This window comes from Astatotilapia calliptera, chromosome 15, assembly GCF_964374335.1.
Source record: "Astatotilapia calliptera chromosome 15, fAstCal68.1, whole genome shotgun sequence".
Classification (NCBI taxonomy): domain Eukaryota; kingdom Metazoa; phylum Chordata; class Actinopteri; order Cichliformes; family Cichlidae; genus Astatotilapia; species Astatotilapia calliptera.
In genome coordinates, this window is record NC_137436.1 from 26,638,862 (window position 1) to 26,663,190 (window position 24,329).

At 42.3% G+C, this 24,329-nt stretch overlaps 2 protein-coding genes across 4 annotated transcripts in view; both read left to right on the forward strand.

Annotated features, from left to right (window-relative positions):
* The first annotated feature begins 6,433 nt into the window (after window positions 1-6,433).
* On the forward strand, window positions 6,434-7,798 carry LOC145420302 (protein NLRC3-like). The gene has a single exon (XM_080289388.1). It carries the CDS (start codon window positions 6,434-6,436, stop codon window positions 7,796-7,798), a length of 1,365 nt encoding a protein of 454 aa, XP_080145514.1.
* An 11,491-nt stretch (window positions 7,799-19,289) lies between these two features.
* LOC113006407 (protein NLRC3-like) overlaps window positions 19,290-24,329 on the forward strand; it is a 33,565-nt gene continuing 28,525 nt past the window's right edge. For all 3 annotated transcript variants that reach the window (XM_080289465.1, XM_026142360.2, XM_080289464.1), the window contains exons 1-2: window positions 19,290-19,361; window positions 20,882-21,058. The gene's annotated coding sequence lies outside the window, so the exon portion shown is untranslated. The remainder of the gene's footprint in view (window positions 19,362-20,881; window positions 21,059-24,329) is intronic.

Consider the following 24,329-nt stretch of genomic DNA (forward strand, 5'->3'; position numbering starts at 1 on the left):
ACAATATGATGTTTAAAGTGTGAAGTCCTCTAAATTTTTACAAACGGTGTTAATGAGACACGGTTAAAGGAACACCCGAAAAGTATAATGCACCTTTATTTTTAACCCTTTGGTCAGCAGTGTTCTCACTTAGCTGCAGAGAACTATATTTACCATTAATATTTAGAGCACTCAGACATCCCCCAACACACGCACGCCATAAAAGCAGGGACACTGAAACAACACGAGGAAGCTGTGAGGCTCACCAGCACACAGCCTTACTAAAAACGTCTAAAGGCCCTCTCAGGACACGGCACGCGCTGCGCTGACCGCTAGCTGGAGCGAAGGACCCAAACTTTCGCTGACCGCAGCGCTCTGTTTGTACATCATTTTTTTGTAGCTGCTCTATGCGTCATTTCAAAACATGTATCTGACTTTATATCTTATACGAGAGTTTGTGTAGTATTATGTTCAAATGTTTAATAAAAACATGTATCGCTCATTCACAAAGAAGAAAGCTTTTAACTAGTGAAGAGTGTGTCGTTTCCACTACACTGCTTTCCTCCAGGTCCGCAGCCGTTGGAAAGGCTCTGGAGGTCCCCATACGTAAACTTGTGTCATTTTACACGACGGGCCACATCCAGCCCATTCTGATCTTATGTGGGCCGGACCGGTGAAACATTCTTTCTGCCAGTGCACAGACGTTTAACTACACATTTAATCCCTGAGATTAAATAAAAAAAATGAAAAGCTCAACTCTTTGCTTATTTTAAGAAGTGAAAGTGTAAAATCACAGAAATCTGTAACTTCAGGCTGTTCAGAGTGTACCCCCATCTCTCACCGACCCTGACAAGGAAAAGCAGAAGATAATGGATGGATAGATACAACTTCGTTACTTTGCTGTAGCATGAATGGGCACTGATCTGTATCAGTAGGAATAGCTGTAAAACTTATGAAGATCTCTGTTCACACTTTTAGAATCTGGTCCCTGGGCTGTATGTTTTACAAGCCTGGTCTACACTGTGATGAACTCAAACAGGCATCCCTGACGTGAACAGGTGACGTGTTTAATCAGGTGACTTCACCAAACAGAAAGCATAAAAGCCTTCCTGTCACACTGAGGTAAATCCTGTCTGTGTGCTGATCGTGTTAAACGAAGAGAAAGGCTCTGAGCCGGAATATCCCTCAGTCTGAACTCCAGCAGGCGGTCCTGAACCAGGAGGTGCTGCCATGTCAGACTAATTACATTTTTGCTTTAACATACAGTTGAACAGATGTGCCTAATAAACTGTCTGTGTGCATTTGTGTGAGATCCACACATGCTTTCAGACCTGTGCTGATATCTTTGTCAGTCATCTCCATCTAGTGGACAGATGGTAGAACTCGATCATCTGATGTGGTTTCTGACTCAGGTGAGGTTGTGTTTGAGATGCGTCAAACACATCTGGCTCCATGTTCACGGGGAGAAGGTTCTAGATTCAGCATTGTTGGTCTGCATGTCAGCCTCTTAGGTGTACACATGGGCTGTATCCCAATTCAGGGTCTGCAGCCTTAAAGTACGCAGCCTCAACGGTCCTCAAGGGCCGTGTACTCAAAGACCGCTAAGGCCGGAAGTGCGAGGCTTGTGAAATGGGATGGTCTAGCCTCAGTAGCGCTGCCCAGGTTGCCTAGCAACCATGATAGCTGGAAACGTGTGGTTGACAGAAATGAAGGAGAAAATATTTTGTTCGTTTGTTTGTTTCTACATGAGCTTTGTGTGATTTAATAAGTATCTGAGGCTGAGACCACAGGACTGTAAAACATGATTGTTGGGCTTCATATCTGTACTGAACAGTCGTTTAAGATTAGCTAGTAAATAACAATTAGCTAATGTTGTTCATGAGACTAAAGTCAGTGTAAATATGATATGGCCAATATTATAGTTATTATACTAATCATTATTAGTTATTACAGCAGTGAGTTTGAACTCTCAAATCAAATCACTTCTATTGTCACATCACATGTGCAGGTACACTGGTACAGCACATGTGAGTGACCTCTGTGTCAAATACTGAGCTTCAGTAAAGATTCAAGTTGCAGCTATTTATATGTCCCATCACCTTAAATCTTCACTCAAAGACACTCAAGTATCTTTGACAGTGTATATATAGATGTATCATATATAAGAGACAAATGTTGTTCCTTCAGTATGTTGGCATTATTACATTTGGCTCAATGCTTACATATATGTGTAAAAAGCAAATGTACGAGCTGTGATAACTGTTTCTGATAGAATGAAGAGTAGACTGATATATGAAATATTCCTTTATTGGGTGAGAAAATCAGACCATGTCATAACTGCTTTAAGTCATACAGAATAGATATCAGAGCCTTAAACAGGCTGAATTCTGCTAAATGGGTCAAACTGGGCAGAAAGTATACAAACACATAACATCCTTATAAAATATGATGTAACACTATAGATCAACTTACCTCAGAATATATAAAGCATATAAACAATTACAGCAATATGATGCGACAAACACAGCAGTACTACTAATCCAAAATACTCAAAGCTTCATAGAACTGAAACAAACATTTATTTTTAGGTCTATTCTGCTGCTGATACATACTTTAGGTTTCTGAGTATTAAACTTGTTGCTGCCTTTCATAGTGTGTAACTTGAAGGCCCTGAGTACTTTCTCCCACACTGAAAACACTGGAATGATAAAATTATTTAAACATTACCTAATAAGACTGATTCAGGCCAGACAATTAGTTATGTTAAACTTTTCTAGCAGTCCTTCACAAACAGGGAACAGTCTGTCTATTCTCTCCATCTGTCAGCTGCTGCTGGCTCTTCCTCCTCCTCTTCCTCACACACTGCTGAGTTTGTCCTGGTGGATCATCAGGGGTGCAAAGCCTCACAGATGATGTGCAGCAGTGGGTCCCTCACTCTGTCCTCACTCTGGACACTTGCAGTTGTCACACATGGAAATCAAATGTGCGATGAGCTGCAGGATTCAAACACAAGTGTAACTTATAAATACATGTTCATACTTTTATTACACAATCAGAGAGAAAGAAACAGAGAGAAAGTGCAGGACAGACAGACAGCTGACAGTCTCAGGTGTATACACTGCTACAAAACAGCACAAGAGAAGGAGGATTTAGTGTTTGTGTTATTACAAGTGCTAAACAAGAAGAGTTCCCAGATGGTACAGTGGACACATGTGTGACTCCTGTGATTAAAGCATCTTTCTTTCAGCTTAACGAGTGAACCGTCAGCTCGTTCAAACACACGTTAAAGTCCGTTTGGCTTGACACCACCGAACAGAGGCAGCAATATAACATAGCGAACATTAACAGTGCAGTGAATCCTGCTTGTGCCGTGATATTCAGGACTGCAAACCGAGCAGTTGTTGTGTTTGTGGATGTATGACTGACTTTAATTATCCATAAAATAATCACATCTCTGTAAGAATAAGGTTGACTATTATGGGGCGCCGTTTGTAAACTGAAACATGCCGAAATTAACGGCAACATTTATCCACATTTAGCTCTAAAACTTACAAAAACATGTTTTTTCGAGTCATTTTTTACAACATTTAGTAAAATAGTTGTAACTTCCATCCATCCATCTTCATCCGCTTTATCCGAGGCCAGGTCACGGGGGCAGCAGCCTAAGCAAAGAGGCCCAGACCTCCCTCTCCCCAGCCACCTCCTCCAGCTTATCCAGGGGAACACCAAGGCGTTCCCAGGCCAGCCGAGAGATATAATCTCTCCAGCATGTCCTGGGTCTGCCCCGGGGCCTCCTCCCAGTGGGACATGCCTGGAACACCTCACCCAGGAGGCGCCCAGGGGGCATCCTTGTCAGATGCCCGAACCACCTCAGCTGGCTCCTTTCGATGTGGAGCAGCAGCGGCTCTACTCTGAGCCCCTCCTGGATGGCCGAACTTCTCACCCTATTTCTAAGGGAGAGGCCAGCCACCCTTCGGAGGAAGCTCATTTCTGCCGCTTGTATCTGCGATCTCGTTCTTTCGGTCACTACCCACAGCTCGTGGCTATAGGTGAGGGTAGGGACGTAGATCGACCGGTAAATTGAGAGCTTCGGTTTTACACTCAGCTCCCTCTTCACCACGACGGACCGGTGCAGCGTCCGCATTACTGCAGCTGTAGCCCCAATCCGTCTGTCGATCTCCGGCTCCCTTCTCCCATCACTCGCGAACAAGACCCCAAGATACTTGAACTCCTCCACTTGGGGCAGGAACTCATCCCCGACCCGGAGTGGGCACTCCACCCTTTTCCGGCTGAGAACCATGGCCTCAGATTTGGAGGTGCTGATCCTCATTCCCGCTGCTTCACACTCGGCTGCGAACCGTTCCAGTGCGAGCTGGAGGCCCTCACCCGATGAAGCCAACAGAACCACATCATCTGCAAAAATCAGAGATGAGATTCTGAGGCCACCAAAGCGAAAGCCCTCCGCCACTTGGCTGCGCCTAGAAATTCTGTCCATAAAAATTATGAACAGAACCGGAGACAAAGGGCAGCCCTGGCGGAGCCCATCACCCACCGGGAACGAGTCCGACTTATTGCCGGCAATGCGAACCAAGCTCTTGCAACGGTTGTATAGGGATCGAATGGCCCGTAGCAATGGGCCAGACACCCCATATTCCCGCAACACCTCCCACAGGACACCCCGAGGGACACGGTCGAATGCCTTCTCCAAGTCCACAAAACACATGTAGACTGGTTGGGCAAACTCCCATGCACCCTCAAGTATCCTGGAGAGGATAAAGAGCTGGTCCAGTGTTCCGCGACCAGGACGAAAACCGCATTGTTCCTCCTGTATCCGAGGTTCGACTAACGGACGAACTCTCCTTTCCAGCACCCTGGCATAGACTTTCCCAGGGAGGCTGAGGAGTGTGATCCCCCTGTAGTTGGAACACACCCTCCGGTCCCCCTTCTTAAAGATGGGGACCACCACCCCGGTCTGCCAGTCCACAGGTACTGCCCCTGATCTCCACGCAACATTGCAGAGGCGTGTCAACCAGGACAGCCCTACAACGTCCAGAGCCTTCAGGAACTCGGGGCGGACCTCATCAACACCAGGGGCTCTGCCACCAAGGAGTTGTTTAACTGCCTCAGTGACCTCGCCCCCGGAAATTGGCGGGTCATTCCCCTCATCCCCAGACTCTGCTTCCTCCTCGGAAGACGTGTCAGTGGGATTAAGGAGGTCCTCGAAGTATTCCTTCCACCGCCTGACAATTTTCTCAGTCGACGTCAGCAGCGCTCCGCCAGCACTATACACAGTGCAGGTAGAGCACCGCTTTCCCCTCCTGAGACGTCTGACGGTTTGCCAGAATCTCTTCGAGGCAGTCCGAAAGTCTTTTTCCATGGCCTCTCCGAACTCCTCCCACACCCGAGTTTTTGCTTCAGCCACTGCCCGAGCCGCATTCCGCTTGGCCTGTCGATACCTGTCGGCTGCCTCCGGAGTCCCACAGGCTAACCAAGCACGATAGGACTCCTTCTTCAGCCTGGTGGCTCCCTTCACCTCTGGTGTCCACCATTTGGTTCGGGGATTACCACCACGGCAGGCACCAACCACCTTGCGGCCGCAGCTCAATGCAGCAGCTTCGGCAATGGAGACGCTGAACATGGTCCATTCGAACTCAATGTCCCCAGTCTCCCTCGGAATGCTGTTGAAGCTCTGCCGGAGGTGTGCGTTGAAGATCTCGCGGACTGGGGCCTCTGCTAGACGTTCCCAGCACACATATAATAAAATAAATTATATTATATTGGAATAAAACAAACATTGCCTTTACTATGAACAAACATTTGGACTGCATATACAACAAATCTTACTGCAATAAAAGCTGTCCAAACATTTTCTTATATGTTCTACTTGAAGCTTTTAGTGCCTGATATGCGGTGTGGCTGTTACGGGGTGTCTTGTTGCTGCTCTTGCTGTATCTAACTTTTCATGTATGCACAAGAAAATTTAAAAAAAGCTTTGATGTTGCAGGTTTTAAAATTCTGGTCTTTCACAAACATGCATATACGCTAGAAAAATGATCAAAACTGTGATATGTTTCTTATTTGTTCATTTAGGAAACCCTGATGCTGCAGAGTTTCGCCAAAAACACAAGACTCGCCTAAAGAGGAAGTTCCAGTGTGTGTTTGAGGGGATCGCTAAAGCAGGAAACCCAACCCTTCTGAATCAGATCTACACAGAGCTCTACATCACAGAGGGAGGGACTTCAGATGTGAATGATGAACATGAGGTCAGACAGACTGAAACAGCATCCAGGAAACCAAACAGACCAGAAACGATAATCAGACAAGAAGACATCTTTACAGTCTCACCTGGAAGAGATGAACCAATCAGAACAGTGCTGACAAAGGGAGTGGCTGGCATTGGGAAAACAGTCCTAACACAGAAGATTCCTGCTTCTTTGGTTTCAGTAAAGAAGTGATGAACAAGTTCCACCAATTCTTTACTGAAACCAAAGAAGCAGGAATCTGCAGCTTTGAAGACTTCCAGGTTGTGTTCATCTTTGATGGTCTGGATGAGTGTCGACTTCCTCTGGACTTCCACAAAACTACAATTTTGACTGATGTTACAGAGTCCACCTCAGTGGATGTGCTGCTGATAAACCTCATCAGGGGGAAACTGCTTCCTTCTGCCCGCATCTGGATAACCACACGACCTGCAGCGGCCAATCAGATCCCTCCTTCATGTGTTGACATGGTGACAGAGGTCAGAGGGTTCACTAACCCACAGAAGGAGGAGTATTTCAGGAAGAGATTCAGAGATAAGAAGCAGGTAACCAAGATCTTCTCCCACATCAAGTCATCACGAAGCCTCCACATCATGTGCCACATCCCAGTTTTCTGCTGGATCACTGCTACAGTTCTGGAGGATGTGCTGAAAACCAGTGAGGAAGGTGAGTTGCCCAAGACCCTGACTGAGATGTACATCCACTTCCTGGTGCTTCAAACCAAAGTGAAGATGGTCAAGTATGATGGAGGAGCTGAGACAGATCCACACTGGAGTCTAGAGAGCAGGAAGATTATTGAATCTCTGGGAAAACTGGCTTTTGATCAGCTGCAGAAAGGAAATCTGATCTTCTATGAATCAGACCTGACAGAGTGTGGTATTGACATCAGAGCAGCCTCATTGTACTCAGGAGTGTTCACACAGATCTTTAAAGAAGAGAGAGGACTGTACCAGGACAAGGCATTCTGCTTCATCCATCTGAGTGTTCAGGAGTTTCTGGCTGCTCTTCATGTCCATCTGACCTTCATCAACTCTGGAGTCAACCTGCTGGAAGATCAACAGGCAACATCTTATTCGCCTGAAGTGTTTACAGAAATACATGAACTAAAATATCTCTACCAGAGTGCTGTGGATAAGGCCTTGGAGAGTCCAAATGGACACCTGGACTTGTTCCTCCGCTTCCTCCTGGGTCTTTCACTGCAGACCAATCAGACTCTCCTACGAGGCTTGCTGACACAGACGGGAAGTAACTCACAGGACACAGCCCAGTACATCAAGAAGATGATCAGTGAGAATCTTTCTGCAGAGAAAAGCATTAATCTGTTCCATTGTCTGAATGAACTGAAGGATCGTTCTCTAGTGGAGGAGATCCAACAGTCCATAAGATATGGTAGTCTTTCTACAAATGAACTGTCTCCATCTCAGTGGTCAGCTGTGGTCTTCATCTTACTGTCATCAGAAGAAGATCTGGATGGATTTGACCTGAAAAAATACTCTTCTTCAGAGGAGGCTCTTCTGAGGCTGCTGCCAGTGGTCAAAGCCTCCAACAAAGCTCTGTGAGTACAAGACATCTACAAACCCATGTATAGAAATGTTTGTGCAGTATAAAGTAGAAATAAAAGAAAACCTAAACACAGAATTATTACAATAGTCATTGAAAATGGTACTAATATTAAAATCACTGTTTGAAAGGTTTTCATTTTGTATTTAATATCAGTAACGCATCAAGGCAAAAAACAAAAGAAGAAAAAAAGACTGGGCAATCTAAAACCTAAAACGACTAATGTTCTTTTTATGCAGGGTATTAAAAGAGCATGACAAATAAACTGAAACTTTTTAAAATAAAAACGGGGAGGACAAATACACTGAACAAAAATATAAACGCAACACTTTTGTTTTTGCTCCCATTCCCCATGGGATGGACGTAGAGACCTAAAATTCATTCCAGATACACAATATAACCATCCCTCCCAAACAGTGGTCACAAATCAGTCCAAATGTGTGGTAGTGGACACATCTGCTATATTGAGATAATCCATCCCACCTCACAGGTGTGCCACATCAGGATGCTGATCTGACATCATGAGTAGTGCACAGGTGTACCTCAGACTGCCCACAACAAAAGGCCACCCTGGAATGTGCAGTTTTTTGCGCTATTGGGGGTCTGGGGACCCAGAACCGGTCAGTATCTGGTGTGACCACCATTTGCCTCATGCAGTGCAACACATCGTCGCATGGAGTCTATCAGATTGTCAATTGTGGCCTGTGGAATGTTGGTCCACTCCACTTCAATGGCTGTGCGAGGTTGTTGGATATTCGTGGGAACTGGTACACGCTGTCGTATACGCCGGTCAAGCACATCCCGAACATGCTCAATGAGTGACATGTCCGGTGAGTATGCTGGCCATGCAAGAACTGGGACATTCTCAGCTGCCATCTGCCCTGAACAATGTGAACCATGATTCATCCGTGAAGCGCACACCTCTCCAACGTGCCAGACGCCATCGAATGTGAGCATTTGCCCACACAAGTCTGTTACGGCGACGAGCTGGAGTCAGGTCAAGACCCCGATGAGGACGACGGGCATGCAGTTGAGCGTCCCTGAGACGGTTTCTGACAATTTGTGCAGAAATTGTTTGGTTGTGCAAACCAATTGTTCCAGCAGCTGTCTGGGTGGCTGGTCTCAGACGATCTTGGAGGTGAACCTGCTGGATGTGGAGGTCCTGGGCTGGTGTGGTTACACGAGGTCTGCGGTTGTGAGGCCGGTTGGATGTGCTGCCACATTCTCTGAAACGCCTGTGGAGACGGCTTATGGTTGAGAAATGAACATTCAATGCACGGGCGACAGATCTGGTTGACATTCCTGCTGTCAGCATGCCAATTGCACGCTCCCTCATTGCTTGTGGCATCTGTGGCATTTTGCTGTGAGACAAAGCTGCACATTCCAGGGTGGCCTTTTGTTGTGGGCAGTCTGAGGTACACCTGTGAACTACTCATGATGTCAGATCAGCATCCTGATGTGGCACACCTGTGAGGTGGGATGGATTATCTCAATATAGCAGATGTGCCCACTACCACACATTTGGACTGATTTGTGACCACTGTTTGGGAGGGATGGTTATATTGTGTATCTGGAATGAATTTTAGGTCTCTACGTCCATCCCATGGGGAATGGGAGCAAAAACAAAAGTGTTGCGTTTATATTTTTGTTCAGTGTAGTTCAATAATTTAAAAATCTTTCTCATTGCATAACTGCAGATAATTTGGAAATTTAATTGTTCACAGAATCCAGTGAAATGCAGGAAACAAGGATCATCTAAGCAAAAGAACCTTTTGTTAAAATAAATCATTGGAGGGTCTCACAGACACTTTAAAGAACATTGTCGTCTTCCATAAATGCAAATCAAAGTGTTCTATAAACATGTTCTTATGTTCAAAAATGATTTAAATTAAACTGAGATCCCCATAAATATGGTAAGATAAGATATGATGTAAAACAGATGGATAGATTGTTTACTGCTCAATTTCCCTCAGTTTAAACAGGTGACATATTGCCTTTGTATACATTTCAATAAAAAGTCGGAGTTTAATTATTTGCAAATGACCCTTTTAACTTTACCTATGTTCCATGAAGAGGTTTGAACTGCATGTGTTATTCGTCCATTGAAAAACCCCTGGCAGTCAAGGTGCCATGCAAAGTGGCCTTACAGTTCAATGTCTTGTCCAAGACAGATCGAAGAAATATTGGATCAAACCACTAATCCTGTGATCAGTGGACATTCAATTCTACTATCTGAGCAATAGCCTTTTTTTTTTTTTTTTTGGCTTTCATTCTTAAATCTTTCTCAGGCTCAGCTGTTGTAATCTCTCAGAAAGAAGCTGTAAAGCTTTGTCATCAGTTCTCCGCTCCCAGTCCTGTAGGCTGACTGAGCTAGACCTGAGTAACAACAAACTGCAGGATTTAGGAGCGAAGCAGCTGTGTACTGGGCTGGAAAATCCACATTGCAAACTGAAAATTCTCAGGTCAGATTACAGCTAATTTTGGATCAATTAAAGCCTGTTTTCTGTTTATGTCACTTAATTTTTATTAATATTTACATTTTGTGTTAATATCGTCTAAACCAGGCTCTCAGGTTGTATGATCACAGCGGAAGGTTGTGTTGCTTTGGCCTCAGCTATGAGGGGCAACCCCTACCATCTGACAGAGTTGGACCTGAGCTACAACCATCTAGGAGACTTTGGAGTGAGGCTGCTATCGGCTAGACTGAGAGACCCGCTCTCCACACTTGAAACTCTCAGGTAATGAACACACAAAGTATTTTCCCTTGAGTGACAAATGTCCCCAGTGAATGAGTAGACTCATCAACATATTTTGCATCACACCACACTAGGAAGCACAGGCTGTGGAGGAGGAGAGGCCCCAATCTTCATTTCTAGCTTATTGAATTAACCATACATCTGGACAGTTATTTGGTAATTCCCCTTGGATTCTGTTTATCTCGATAAGCTCTTTTATCTAGCGCTTGTTGAAACCTTTCATTTTATAAAAGGCTTTGTGAAGTTTTCTGATACCCTGTTTTCTCGAGCTATGAAAAGTTTCCCAAATATAAAAGCTGTCCATTTATCTTTTTTTTTTTTTAAATAAATTAAAAACTCAAAGCAATACTATATAAATGACTATATTAAATTAAACATTGTACAGTTCATGTTCAACATTTAATACGCGTTGAAAGTTGGATAGACAATCATTGTTTTTGCATTTTGTTCTCCAGGGTGGACCATAGTGGTGAACAGTGGTTAAAACCTGGTCTGAGGAAGTGTAAGTTTGACTAATGATGTGAAACTTTCTAATTAAATCCAAATCATTATCATTAAACTTTCTACAAATGACAGCATATCAGTAATTACAGAATAAAGCCATTAGATGTGTAAGATAAAAACTGTGCCCTCTTGTAAACTTTTTATTTATTCTTGCCTTCAGATGTCTGTGATCTTGAACTGGACACAAACTCAATAAACATAAACCTTAAACTTTCTGAAGACAACAAGATGGTGACAGTTGTGGAGGAGGAGCAACCATATCCTGATCATCCAGACAGATTTGGTTGGTGGCAGCTGCTGTGTAGAAATGGTCTGACTGGTTGTTGTTACTGGGAGGTTGAATGGAAAGGAAGAGTTCACATATCTATTAGTTACAGAGGAATCAGAAGGAGAGGACACAGAACTGACTGCAGGTTTGGAGAGAATGATCGGTCATGGAGTCTGAGCTGCTCTGATACTGTTGGTTACTCCGTCTGGCACAATAACACAGTTACAACCATCTCCTTCTCCTCGCCCTCCTCATCCTCCATGTCTAACAGAGTAGCAGTGTACGTGGACTGTCCTGCTGGGACTCTGTCGTTCTACAGAGTCTCCTCTGACACTCTGATCCACCTCCACACAGTCAACACAACATTCACTGAACCTGTGTATCCTGGGTTTGGATTCTGGTCTTATGGTTCCACATTGTCTCTGTGTTCTTTGAAGAATGAAGAAGAAGAAAACCCTTTGGACATTTAGACACAATCTCAAAGTCTGTAATAGAAATGTCAAACGTTCAAATCATTGATTGTGATTTAATGCTGTTCTATCTTATAAGCAGAAGTAGCTGAACAAATGTTTTTACAGATTTGGTATCAGGACACCAAATATATAAAGCCGTGAAGGTTAATAGTTAAACTGAGTTTTTTAAATTTATTATTCTGCTTTTTTTTTGTGTCAAACACATTTGGTTTACCAAGAGGAGAGACATAGACTCTCTACAGGATCCTCTTGTTACTTTCTTAAATTTAGATATGTATTTATTTTATTGTATTACTCATAATATTATCTGTGTCGTTATGATAGGGCTGATGGGCTGAATCTTTTTAATGACTTGCTTCTGTAAATAAAAAAAGACAAAATGTTAAAACCCATTTAAAACACGACCGCTGACATGAACACAGTAGGAGTTTAGAGGAAGAAACAGGTTTGATGTATCGCCATCATCAACTACCCTGTTGGCAAGTCTGATGGAACTTTTTTACACCTGCTCTTAAGTTAACCACACACCTTCAGCAGGATGACCAGTGGGATACAGGAGAACCACAGCTGCCCTTCTTTAATGGCTACTTTAGGCTGGTAGTGGATACCACTACTGGGAGGCAAGGTACCTTCAGTGTTTGCTTATTTGCAGAAGGATCACAACAGCACCCTTCTTGCAGGTTTCCTGTTTATCTGGGCTTGACACTGCCTGTAAGTACACTTGAGTGACCCAGTGAGGCAGGGTTTGTGTCTCCTCCCAGAATAAAACTGAGACTCTTTTACGGTACTCTCAGAGCACAACAGAGAATTGATAAGTTGATATCAATAAGTTCTTATCAATTCCCAACTGCAAATTCAGAGAGTTATGATCTGACATAAAGATTTATACAGTTAATGTTTAATGAGTTTAAAGAGTTCAAGGGTCATCATGTGACTGTTAGTGCAGCTCTGTTATCAGATTTCCTTAAGGCAGCCCCTGAATTTGAAGAGTTAAGAGCTAACACACTTAAAAACCTTGAATGGTGTGAGTTACATGTTTATCCTCTTTGGTCAGTCTCATTGTTGGATGAATAATTTGACTTTCTCTTATTTCCACCATCCAAAAGTAAACCTAATCTTAAATCATTTTAGTGTGAGTGGGTGTTGCTGTTAAACAGCTCTTATAATAGTTGAGCTAGTAGAAAATATTGTGTTATCTTGTTGAGTTTTATTGTTATGTTCAGGTAGAATATCTGAAATTATTTTTGAACATTACAAAAACCAATTGAGGAGTTCTCATATCATTAAACCATTACAGATTTTCTATTTTCGCTCTCTTTAAATGTTTAATTTGTGAATTAATTCTTCTTTTGTCTTATTGCTCTTCTAATTATGCAGCACTTCCTCAGATGTGTCTTCGGGGGTTCAGATTTCTTGGATTTAAAAATTCTACTTTGCTTCCACTGCAGTTAGACTCCCGTTTATGTCACATTTTAGTTTTTTCAATATGTAAACCTGTGGAGGTACCTGAGACCTTTTATGATCCATCCAGCTGAGTACTTTGGTTTTGTGGCTATGGGGTTTTGTATGATTGCATTTGTGCTTTCGAGATTAAGGAGTTTAAAACAGCTCATACAATGAATCAGATTCAGTAAAAGGACTAGATATTACAATCCCTGATTGCTCATGTGACACATCGCGGACATCCTCTCAGTTCTGTACATATTATTTGTATTGCACTTCGGTTTTTTGCAAACGGGAGCTTTCTGTATAATATTGGTGACACTGAGCACGTTTCCAAGGCTACCGTCTGTCGGGCAGTCAGGAATGTTACAGTTGCACTGAAATGTATCCTGTACTCGTTTGTGGTGTTCCCCGGTCATAGACCTACAACATTTATCAAAGAGGGATGCCACAAAATTGCAGGTATCAGGATGAACGAAACTTAATTCATGATGTGGTGATATTTGAACTACTACTTAAATTTTACATTTATTCTCACGGTTCCCAGGCGTGATTGGCTGTATAGATGGCACTCACATTCCAATCATTGCTCCTTTAGTAAATGAAGGAGACTATGTGAACAGGAAGTCTTTCCACAGCATTAATGTACAGGTACATAGTTCCCTGTAGCATTTCAAACTAACAAATTATTTCATTATAGTAATGGATGCTAATTTGTGTTCTCTGCACTGTGAAGATCATATGTGATGCTGCCAACATTATCACAAATGTGGAAGCCAACTGCTCAGCCTCTGTGAGTGGTGGTGGTGGAGGACCCCCACCTGTTTTTCGGGCCTCCGCTTTTTTTCTGTTGGCTATAGCGGGTCACATTTGAGCATACAGAGTAAGCAAATATGTACTTGTAATGTGCTCAGATAATTTCAATAAGTGCTTACAGAAAGAAAATTCATGTAGAATCTAACTGCAATTGATTTACATCGGACAAACAGACCAAGCACTATGGCTCATAATACAATTACACCTTACCTGTTTGGACTATATTTTTATGTTTCATTTTTACTTGCTGCCAGGAACGTTTGGGGCCTGTTGGGTTGCACCTGCGCTCAAATCACATCACAAAATAAAATGTATAAAATAAAAAATAAAATAAAATAGAATAAAATAACGTGTTAAATGGGTGGAAATCCCTAGATCAATGTTTAAATTAACACTCACGCATTGACTCTGTCGGCTATGTTTTGCCATGCATGCTCCCTTTCTTTTGCAGCTGAGGCTGTGTTACTTTTTTTCCGCGGAATTTGCATGTTATCGGCATATGCTGCCATCAGAATTTCGGCCTCAAGCGCTGTAAAATACATTGACCGCGCCTTCTTTCCCTCCGTCTCCATGGTGACTCGCTTAATCTGTGCTCCACTAATCAGGGCTTTATGTATCCTCGTGCGCGCGCTTAACTTGGGGTTAAAGCAACTCCGCGTTGACTGAACTAATTGTTATCAGCCTTTCTGAAACCGAATATTCTGAGTTGGACAGTTCGGGGTTACTCAACCCTGAGTATCGTTTTTCACTCTGAGTTTTCTAAACCGGCTTCCTGAAATAGGGCCCTGGGCCCTATTTCAGGAAGCCGGTTATGCTGATGGAAACACCTAAAATCAGTTTGATTTTAGGTGTTTCCATTAGACTGGCAGTATGAAAAGGAAAAAAACAAAACGCTTGGACACTGCTAGCACAGGCGCCCACAGAAACGCAAAGCAGGAGATGAAGCATCGCTGAATAAGTTTCCAAACCAACTTCATTCTAAGCCAAAGACTAGAAAATATGGTGAAGCATATCTTCCCTTTGGTTTCACCTGCACAAGTGCCAAGGTAGGTCTCCCCTGCAGAATTGGTTTTCCCTTTGTCGGGAGCATGCGCTGGGCTGTTCAAATCACGGACAAACAGTATACCACATTCTTGATTTTTAGTTCACAAACACTTGTTGTAATGACTAACTACTCCTGACATTTTGGAGATGTTAGCTCTGTATACAGTAAAGCTACAGCGGGATAAAAATAATATCAGGTTGATCCTGCCAGGATTTGTCCCCTGGTTCAAATCACGGACTAACAGTATCCCACAGCTGTTTATGTTTTTAAACCCATTTTGCACAGAGAGGCATTTTTTGAAAAATGTATTGATAGCAATGTTGAATATTATTACACAGAAGAAAAAAAACAACTACATGTAAAATAATCACACCGTGAAGCTTCTGCCTTTGTAAATGGAGGGACAATTCATCTCATGTAAACAATAACGTGGCGCCCAGCCTGACGTGAAAAGAGGCACATTCCTTTGACGTTGCCAGACAAACTCTGTATTCCTCATCCGCAAAAAAAAGGTGTTTTAAAAATTCTCCGTTTTCAGTGATTCGAAACGCCGTTTACGTGTGGATGCGTTTTCAAAAATACCCATGTAGGTGCGGACGTAGCGTAAAAGAGTTAGTAGTTTATTTTATTACTAACTGTCATTTATTGGAGGTTACTTGTACTTGCTTAATTGTTTACTAAATGTTTGAGGTGTGAAATAAACCGCAATGGAGCAAAATATGGGTGTGTGTGGTTGGAGGATGTGTTAGTGCGTGTGCGTGGCTCCACATCAGCCACGCCGCTTTGCTAGCTAAAACACTGGTGTTGGATAATTTTGCCAGAAAAAAAAACAGAGGACGGCTGAAGCGGGGCAGCCAAAGAGTAAACTCTTAAAAGAAAGTACTGAATATTATGTCACTTATTTATGTGCAAATGCTTAATAACAAAGAACATTAAAACATTACTGTTGGCCACATGTCGGCAAAGTTATGTGACATTAGCAATGTTTGTACTAACTTGGCTTTAAAGCCTTTACTTTAAAATATACTCCGTTCAATAGTTGACTTTAATCTTAGAGAGAATGCCATGATTTTATGGATAATTAAAGTCAGCAATATATCCATAAACACAACAAGCAGAAAGTCAGTGATGCTGCTCTGTTTGCAGTCCTGAATATCACGGCACAAGCAGGATTCACTGCACTGTTAATGTTCGCTATGTTATATTGCTGCCTCTGTTCGGTGGTGTCGAGCCAAAAGGATTTTAACGTGTGTTTGAAAGAGCTGACGGTTCACTCGTTAAGCTGAAAGAAAGATGCTTTAATCACAGGAGTCACACATGTGTCCACTGTACCATCTGGGAACTCTTCTTGTTTAGCACTTGTAATAACACAAACACTAAATCCTCCTTCTCTTGTGCTGTTTTGTAGCAGTGTATACACCTGAGACTGTCACCTCTCTGTCTGTCCTGCACTCTCTCTCTCTGTTTCTTTCTCTCTGATTGTGGAATAAAAGTCTGAACATGTATTTATAAGTTACACTTGTGTTTGAATTCTGCAGCTTATCACACATTTGATTTCCATGTGTGACAACTGCAAGTGTCCAGAGTGAGGACAGACTGAGGGACCCACTGCTGCTCATCATCTGTGAGGCTTTGCACCCCTGATGATCCACCAGGACAAACTCAGCAGTGTGTGAGGAAGAGGAGGGGGAAGAGTCAGCACCAGCTGACAGATGGAGAGACAGACTGTTCCCTGTTTGTGAAGGACTGCTAGAAAAGTTTAATAGAACTAATTGTCTGTCCTGAATCAGTCTTATTAGGTAATGTTCAAATTTCAGAATGTAGCTGTGTAAACTTCAAATATCTGCTCGGTTTGTCAAGACATCACATATTTGCAAAAGTGCTCCAAAGTTTTCGGAGACGTCTGTTACCCACCTGCTCGATAGCTAGCAGAACAGCGAACTCCCGGCACATCATTTTCAAACCCCCTGCGATCTGTCGCTACTCAGATTAAAGGTGATATATAAGTCACTTAGATAACTTAAAAATGTTATTGTTTGACTTTTTCAGTGTTTTATTTGTTCGTGAGTAAACTGGTTTCCCTGAGATTACAGCTGAATAAACGTCAAACTGAAAATTGATTAAACAGAAGTGTGAAATGTTCGAGAATTTACGCCAGTGTCCTGTTACATTTTAGATAATTACTGAGGCCCGCAAGGGACACTGGAGAGAAAAAAATCAAGATAACCTTGCAAAAGTTCATCTGAAGGCTAGACCGTCCAATTTCACAGCCACTCACTTCTGGTCTTCCTGGCCTTTGGAGGACCCAGCCCACAAAGACCGCATCCTCAGGAGGTTGCAAGCCTATGAATTTGGACACCCCCATTGTTTACATGAGATGAATTTCTACAATGGCAGATAGAGACAAAATACTGTTGCTGTTAATCTTATTATTTGCAGTTTTTACACGCTTGCATATACACACACAGTTATGGTCCTTCCATTTAGACAGAGGCGTCAGAGTGAACTTTGGGCATGGCTTCTAAATTCAACACAGATGCTCTCACAACCCAAATCCCGACGTCGGTTTTGAATAAATTTAATTTTTAAAACATTTAATTTCTGTATGCTGTATGCACTTTGCTTATTCCTAAGTTGTGAGTCTACACAACAGCCAAAATACTGTCTTTAGTTATTAACATTTGAAATGATGAGGGCACTTGAAAATGGCACTTGAAAAGCATGCTCAATCATCCAGGTAAATCTCCAAAAGTTGATTCTGTTCATCTGGACGTAGCGTTTTCAGTGGGAGAAACGTTTCGTCACTCATCCAAGTGACTTCTTCAGTCTCAGCTGACTGCAGGTTTCCCCAATCTTATAAACAGTACATTTGCATGACTGAAACCAGCCCACTGGAGGAACAATGGGCTGGGAGGTCAGTTCCTTAATCGTAATTATGCAAATTGTCATGACCACTGATCAACAACCACTGATCAAAGCCCACTGTATGTAGGTAAACTGTCAGCAATAACACAGGTGATCAGGCATAAAAATGTTTTTCATTTTTAGGTTGTTGTGCAGTCATTTGTCATACTAGAGAGAGAGAGAGAGAGAGATGGCTTGTAACTGTCTACCATGATGAAGACTGTCAGTATAAGAGGGTTTTAAATAATTAAAATTTTTTTAATAAAAAATAAAAAATATAAAGTGTAAAAAAATGATTAAGATAATCAAGCACCTCCATAATTCCACCTTTATTCTGTCTGAGGTTGGAGAGCAGCCATATTTGGCACATGTGACGTCTACTTATATATTCATAAATAATATGATCATAAAGGGTGGTGCAGTGTGTCCTTTTCTAAAGAAGGCAATAAAGGAAGCATTGACGCTCTTTTCCTTAGGATTCAGAGAACTGGGACAGCTCAGGTTGCCTGGCAGATTTTTCCAGACCACTGGAATACAAGCATCACATCTCCGCCACAAATTAAACTCAAACCTTACAGTTCAGGTAAAACTGAATCCTGTTGCGATTATGTGATTTTACATATTTTTTCTCTAAGGCTGTTATATGCAGGCATGTCTGATGTACAGTGAATTTTTATCATCGTGATTTTACCTAAATGCGTGTGACTTTCTATGAAGTGTGATATATTTCTCTTTAAACTTGCTGTGAGGAGGGATCTATTCAAACCGTCAGGACTCACAGAAACGTTTGTATGTTTAAATGAGACGAGCGGTCTCTTTCAGCCTTTATTTGGGGCGATTGTGGCTCAAGAGTTGGGAGTTCGCCTTGTAATCGGAAGGTTGCCGGTTCGAGCCCCGGCTTGGACAGTCTCGGTTGTTGTGTCCTTGGGCAAGACACTTCACCCGTTGCCTACTGGTGGTGGTCAGAGGGCCCGGTGGCGCCAGTGTCCGGCAGCCTCGCCTCTGTCAGTGCTCCCCAGGGTGGCTGTGGCTACAATGTAGCTTGCCATCACCAGTGTGTGGATGACTGGATATGTAAAGCGCTTTGGGGTCCTTAGGGACTAGTAAAGCGCTATATAAATACAGGCCATTTACCATTTATTTTGATACATCGGTGAGGAGAATGACTCCATGTTTGATCTGTTAGGTTTCAGATTAAACCGAGTCACAGTGAATACTGTAGCAGACCGTGCTGTCTCCAGCTGTTTAAATGTGACGTTGTAGAAGGGAACCCTCCCTCTTCTCCCTCTACTTCCTGCTCGGTTTACTTTCACTTTGTCCGGCTGCTGTTCCGCGGAGCGTCTTTCTGTGTAGGTGAGTGAGGTCCGCGTGCCGGTGTTTGTCTCCGAGGTTCTGCTCGTGCTGTCAGATTACTGCTGTAACCGTGTTACCATAGAAACGTCAGAAATCGAGACCCTTTGAGTATCTGTTAAGATCAAACAGGTCGGTGTGTGTCCGCCGCGGCGTCAGTGACTGCAGTCATTTATGTGACGTCAGTGTGGACCCGAAGTCCACGCAGTGCCGAATAAATCCAGCATTTTATTTCTTAAACTAACATAACATTATTATGAACGTTTTTATGTTTAATATTTTATCGACAAATGTTTAAGTAGCTGCATCTCAGAGTCTGTTTGGTCACGTGAGATGTGCTGTGAGGCATTTTGTCCTCCAAACGTGGACAATAAAGTTGTTTTGATTGTTGAAGTAGAAGTAGGTCGAGGCCGGAGCATTTCTATGTTTTTCTTCATAATTCACAATGCTTGAAATCCAGCATTTACATTTAGATGTAAGACATATGTGCAGCTACCAGTCTGATATAGCCTATGCACTAACAACACAAAGTGTAACCCTGAAAAAATTTAGTCATATTACTGTTCATCTAATAAATCAGATTACTGCTGTACACGTGACTTTTGTTTAGCTTTTTTTGTATATGTTTAAAAATGTTTTGGATATCAGCTGTCATATCAGAGAGCTGTTCTACCTTTTAAGACACCAGGCTGCTGTAAATCAGCTCTGACAGAACACAGATAACAGATTTTCAGTTTTCAGTTTTCCTTGGTCTTTTCACGTGTGTTATGAATAAATGTTCTTTTTTTCAGTACCGGTACTAGTTTTATTTTGTTGTATTTATCCGCGACACCTTAAAGGCCGGTCCATGAAAATATTGTCGGGCATAAACCAGCCCGTGGCGCAAAAAAGGTTGGGGACCGCTGTTCTATTGAGCAAAGGCAATATATGTGTACACACACACACACCTACCCATCTATAAATAAGGAAAAAGTTTTTTAATTTAGTTTTTAAAAATACTTCTGCTACGCTGAGATGATCCTGCTCTTTTTCCACACAGAGAGAATCCTACTGAGCATGTGCAGATCAAATTTCAGCCCTCTAGCTTGTTTATCTGAAACAGCCATTTAAAAAGTGTTTTTGAGAGTAAAGGAGAGATGTCCTCGTATCTCCTTATGTTCCCTTCTGCTCCCCCTACGGTGTTGGTGTTTAGGACATGGAAATGGTTTTCCAATTTTCTATTGTGTGCTCTTCTGCTGCTGTAGCTCATCTGCTGTAAGGTAGTGTGTGTTCAGGCATGCTCTTCTGCATACCTTGGTTGTAGTGTGTGGTTATTTTACTTACTGTTGCCTACTGTTGCCTTCCTGTCAGCTCACAGCTGTCTGCCCATTCTCTTCTGACCTCTGACAGGCTTTGTGTTAGGGAGAACTGCTGCTTGCTGTATGTACTCAGTGCATCTAGGAATGTAGACATGGTCAAGATCATGTCTAAGTCCATAATCCCCTATGTGTTTTCTCTGACACTGACTGGGTTTCTTTCCACAGGTGAGGCTGGTCGGATGTCTTTGGGGTTGTTTTTTTTATCTGTTGTTGTGAGCTTGTGACGGAGTCCTTAGATCGATTGCTCAGACACCAGGACTGACGAAGAGACTGAGCAGCTTCTTTTCTCAAAATATTTCTTCCACACATGAAGGTGGAAAGGGTGTGAAGTGAGCTCAGCAGGTGAGTCTTTCCAGAGAAGGCTGTTTCATGATGCTGATTGGCTGTTTGCTGTTTGTTGGTATAAAACATGAAGAGAAAAAAGAATTTCTCTCTGAGTTTAGGAACAATAACTTTACAGTGATTCATTTACTTTTAAGTGTTCAAACCATCAGGTAACACTGAAGACCAGTGTTGGGAAGGTTACTTTTAAAATGTATTCCACTACAGATTACAGAGTACATGCCCCAAAATGTATTTTGTAACATATTCCGTTACGTTACTCAAAGCGAGTAACGTATTCTGGATACATTGGATTACTTAATATATTATCATGCCTTTTTACAACTACATGAATGTACTATTGCTGTGTGATTTATTACTATTACTGAAGGCTACTCACCATACCAATACCAACTAGAGTCTTAAATCTTAATATAAAATGAGTAACAGTAGGGTGGACATTAGGTAAGGTTGTATAGAAAACTATTCCGCGTGTATATAAAACAGGTCCGCGGCTCCGAAGCATAGTAAAGGGACCTCTGGCTAATATGTCTGGTTCCATGTAGGGCTCGTAACCGAAAACTTGCTTTACTTTGTTGTCTGTGTCAACTTTGGTAGCGAGAGACAGAGAGAGGGGTTGAAAGGCTGCTCCAACTGAACTCATTTTTTCTGAGGAAAACACGAAAAAAGTGTAGAGCCGAGTCTTAATAGCTTACTTACAACTGGGCTCGTCAGGCACTCTTTTTGGCTGCAGTGGTTATTATTATATTTACATGCTTCCAGCTCCCGTTTCTGCTCGGTGACAACTCGTGCTTTTCGACTCTCCTTTTTCTCCCTCCCTCGCTCACAGACACACAGCGGGTATTGCAGTCCATTCTCCCTGCAGCACGGACTACACTGCCCATGAGGCTAGGACAGGGGTGGGCAATCTCAGGCCACGAGGGCCGGTGTCCCTGCAGGTTTTAGATCTCACCTTGGGTCAACACACCTGAATCACATGATTAGTTCGTCACCAGGCCTCTGGAGAACTTCAGGACATGTTGAGGAGCTAATTTAGCCATTTAAATCAGCTGGGTTGGTTCGAGGACACATCTAAAACCTGCAGGGACACCAGCCCTCGTGGACTGAGATTGCCCACCCCTGGGCTAGGGCAATGCCTGTAACACTCTGTCTATTGCCTTCATATTAAATAAATAAAAATATTTCTTCACGTCATTATGAGACGCTAGATTGAGACACAGCCATTTGAGCCTCTTAATGCGTGTTTTGTTTGGGTTTCCACCGGCGTGGAATTACCATAAATAGAGAGGGCATAGCCTAACGTCTTATAAAACGTAATTGTCGTAAAACTGAGCGGTTATGGAGGAAAACTCACTTAAATGTTCATCTCCTCTATTTAAAGGATCTTTTAGCCTCCTTTAACAATGCTATTAGAGTTGCGAGGGCTGCTTACTTTTCTCAGTTGGTTGCAAGGAGCAGAGGTAATCCTAAAGTTTTATTTGATACTATTACTAATATTATTACTCCTGCTCCACCTGCTGCTATTATTTCTTCTGTTGAAGATTGTGAAACTTTTCTTGCTTTCTTTTTAGAAAAAATTAGCAACATAAGGAAAAACCTGTCTTTTTCAGCGTCTGCGCTGTCTGTTCCCACGCCAGCTCGGCCTGTTGTTTTAGAAGGTTTTTCACCTGTTTCACTACCAGAGCTGGGAAAAATAGTTAGTGCAACAAAATTATCCTCTTGCTCTCTTGATTTTTTACCTGCATCATTATTTAAAAATGTCTTTTACTCTACTGGTCCCTGTATTCTTACTATAATTAATACCTCCTTGGCCTCGGGCATAGTCCCTGCCTATTTTAAAACTGCTGTTATACATCCCTTGTTAAAAAAGCCTATGCTGGACCCATCTCTCACTAGCAATTATAGACCGATCTCAAAAATTCCGTTAATTGCTAAGATTCTAGAGAAGATCGTGGCTAAGCAGCTTACAGCAGTTTTAGATAAATATAGTATTTTCGACAAATTTCAATCTGGCTTTCGTAAAGTTCATTCCACTGAAACAGCCCTTCTTAGAGTTTCTAATGACATTTTGTTACAAAGCGATGCAGGTAAATGTTCTGTTCTCTTAATGCTGGATCTTACGTCGGCCTTTGATACTGTTGACCACTATATTTTACTTAACAGGCTGAAACACTGGGTTGGTGTCTCTGGGACTGCATTGAAATGGTTCTCCTCGTATCTCTCTGAACGATATTCTTCTGTGGCAGTTTCTAAGTATAGATCATCTTCTGCGTCCCTGTCTTTCGGTGTGCCACAAGGCTCTGTGCTAGGGCCATTACTGTTTTTAGTTTATTTACTCCCTCTTCAGCACATTTTGAGCCCTTTTGAGGATATTTGTTACCATTGTTATGCAGACGATATCCAACTCTATATATCTTTTAAACCGGAAGAGGCTTCTAAGCTGCGGCTTTTAAATGTGTGCTTGGAAACCATTAAAGGCTGGATGGCTGAAAACTTCCTCCAACTAAATGAAAGTAAAACCGAAGTCCTCTTATGTGCCCCAGATAGACATATACCCAGTATAATAAATGCTCTTGGTCCTCTTTCAACGTTTGTAAAACCATCTGTCAGGAACTTAGGGATTATCCTTGATCCTGCTCTTACGTTAGATAGTCATGTTAAATCTCTTGTTCGGTCTTGCTTTTATCATTTAAGAAATATTTCTAAATTGAGCTCTATTATATCCTATACCGAACTGGAGATTGTTATTCATGCTTTTATCTCTTCACGACTGGACTATTGCAATTCCCTGTTTACTTGTTTAAATAAAGGTTCTTTGGAGCGTCTGCAGATCGTTCAGAATGCTGCAGCAAGACTTTTGACGAAAGCTTCTAAATTTTCACATATAACACCGTTGCTCATGCAGTTACATTGGCTTCCTGTTGAATTTAGAGTCCAGTTTAAGATTTTGGTTTTAACTTTCAAGGCTCTTCAACAACAAGCACCACCATATATCATTGAACTTTTACAGCCCTATGCCCCTAGTAGGTCTCTGAGGTCGAGTAGTCAGGGCCTACTTGTCATTCAGTATACGAGACTGAAAACTAGGGGTGATAGAGCTTTTGCTACTGTGGCCGCCAGACTGTGGAATTCCCTTCCTCAGGACTTACGATCCGCTGATTCATTGATTACTTTTAAAAAACAGCTAAAAACACATCTTTTTAAAACTGCCTTTTGCTAACTTTGTTTGTATTTTGTCTTTTTAATCTGTTATATCTTGTAAAGCACTTTG

Coding starts and splice junctions, on each gene's coding strand:
- LOC145420302 (XM_080289388.1), top strand. CDS start 6,434: ATGAACAAGTTCCACCAATTCTTTACTGAAACCAAAGAAGCAGGAATC.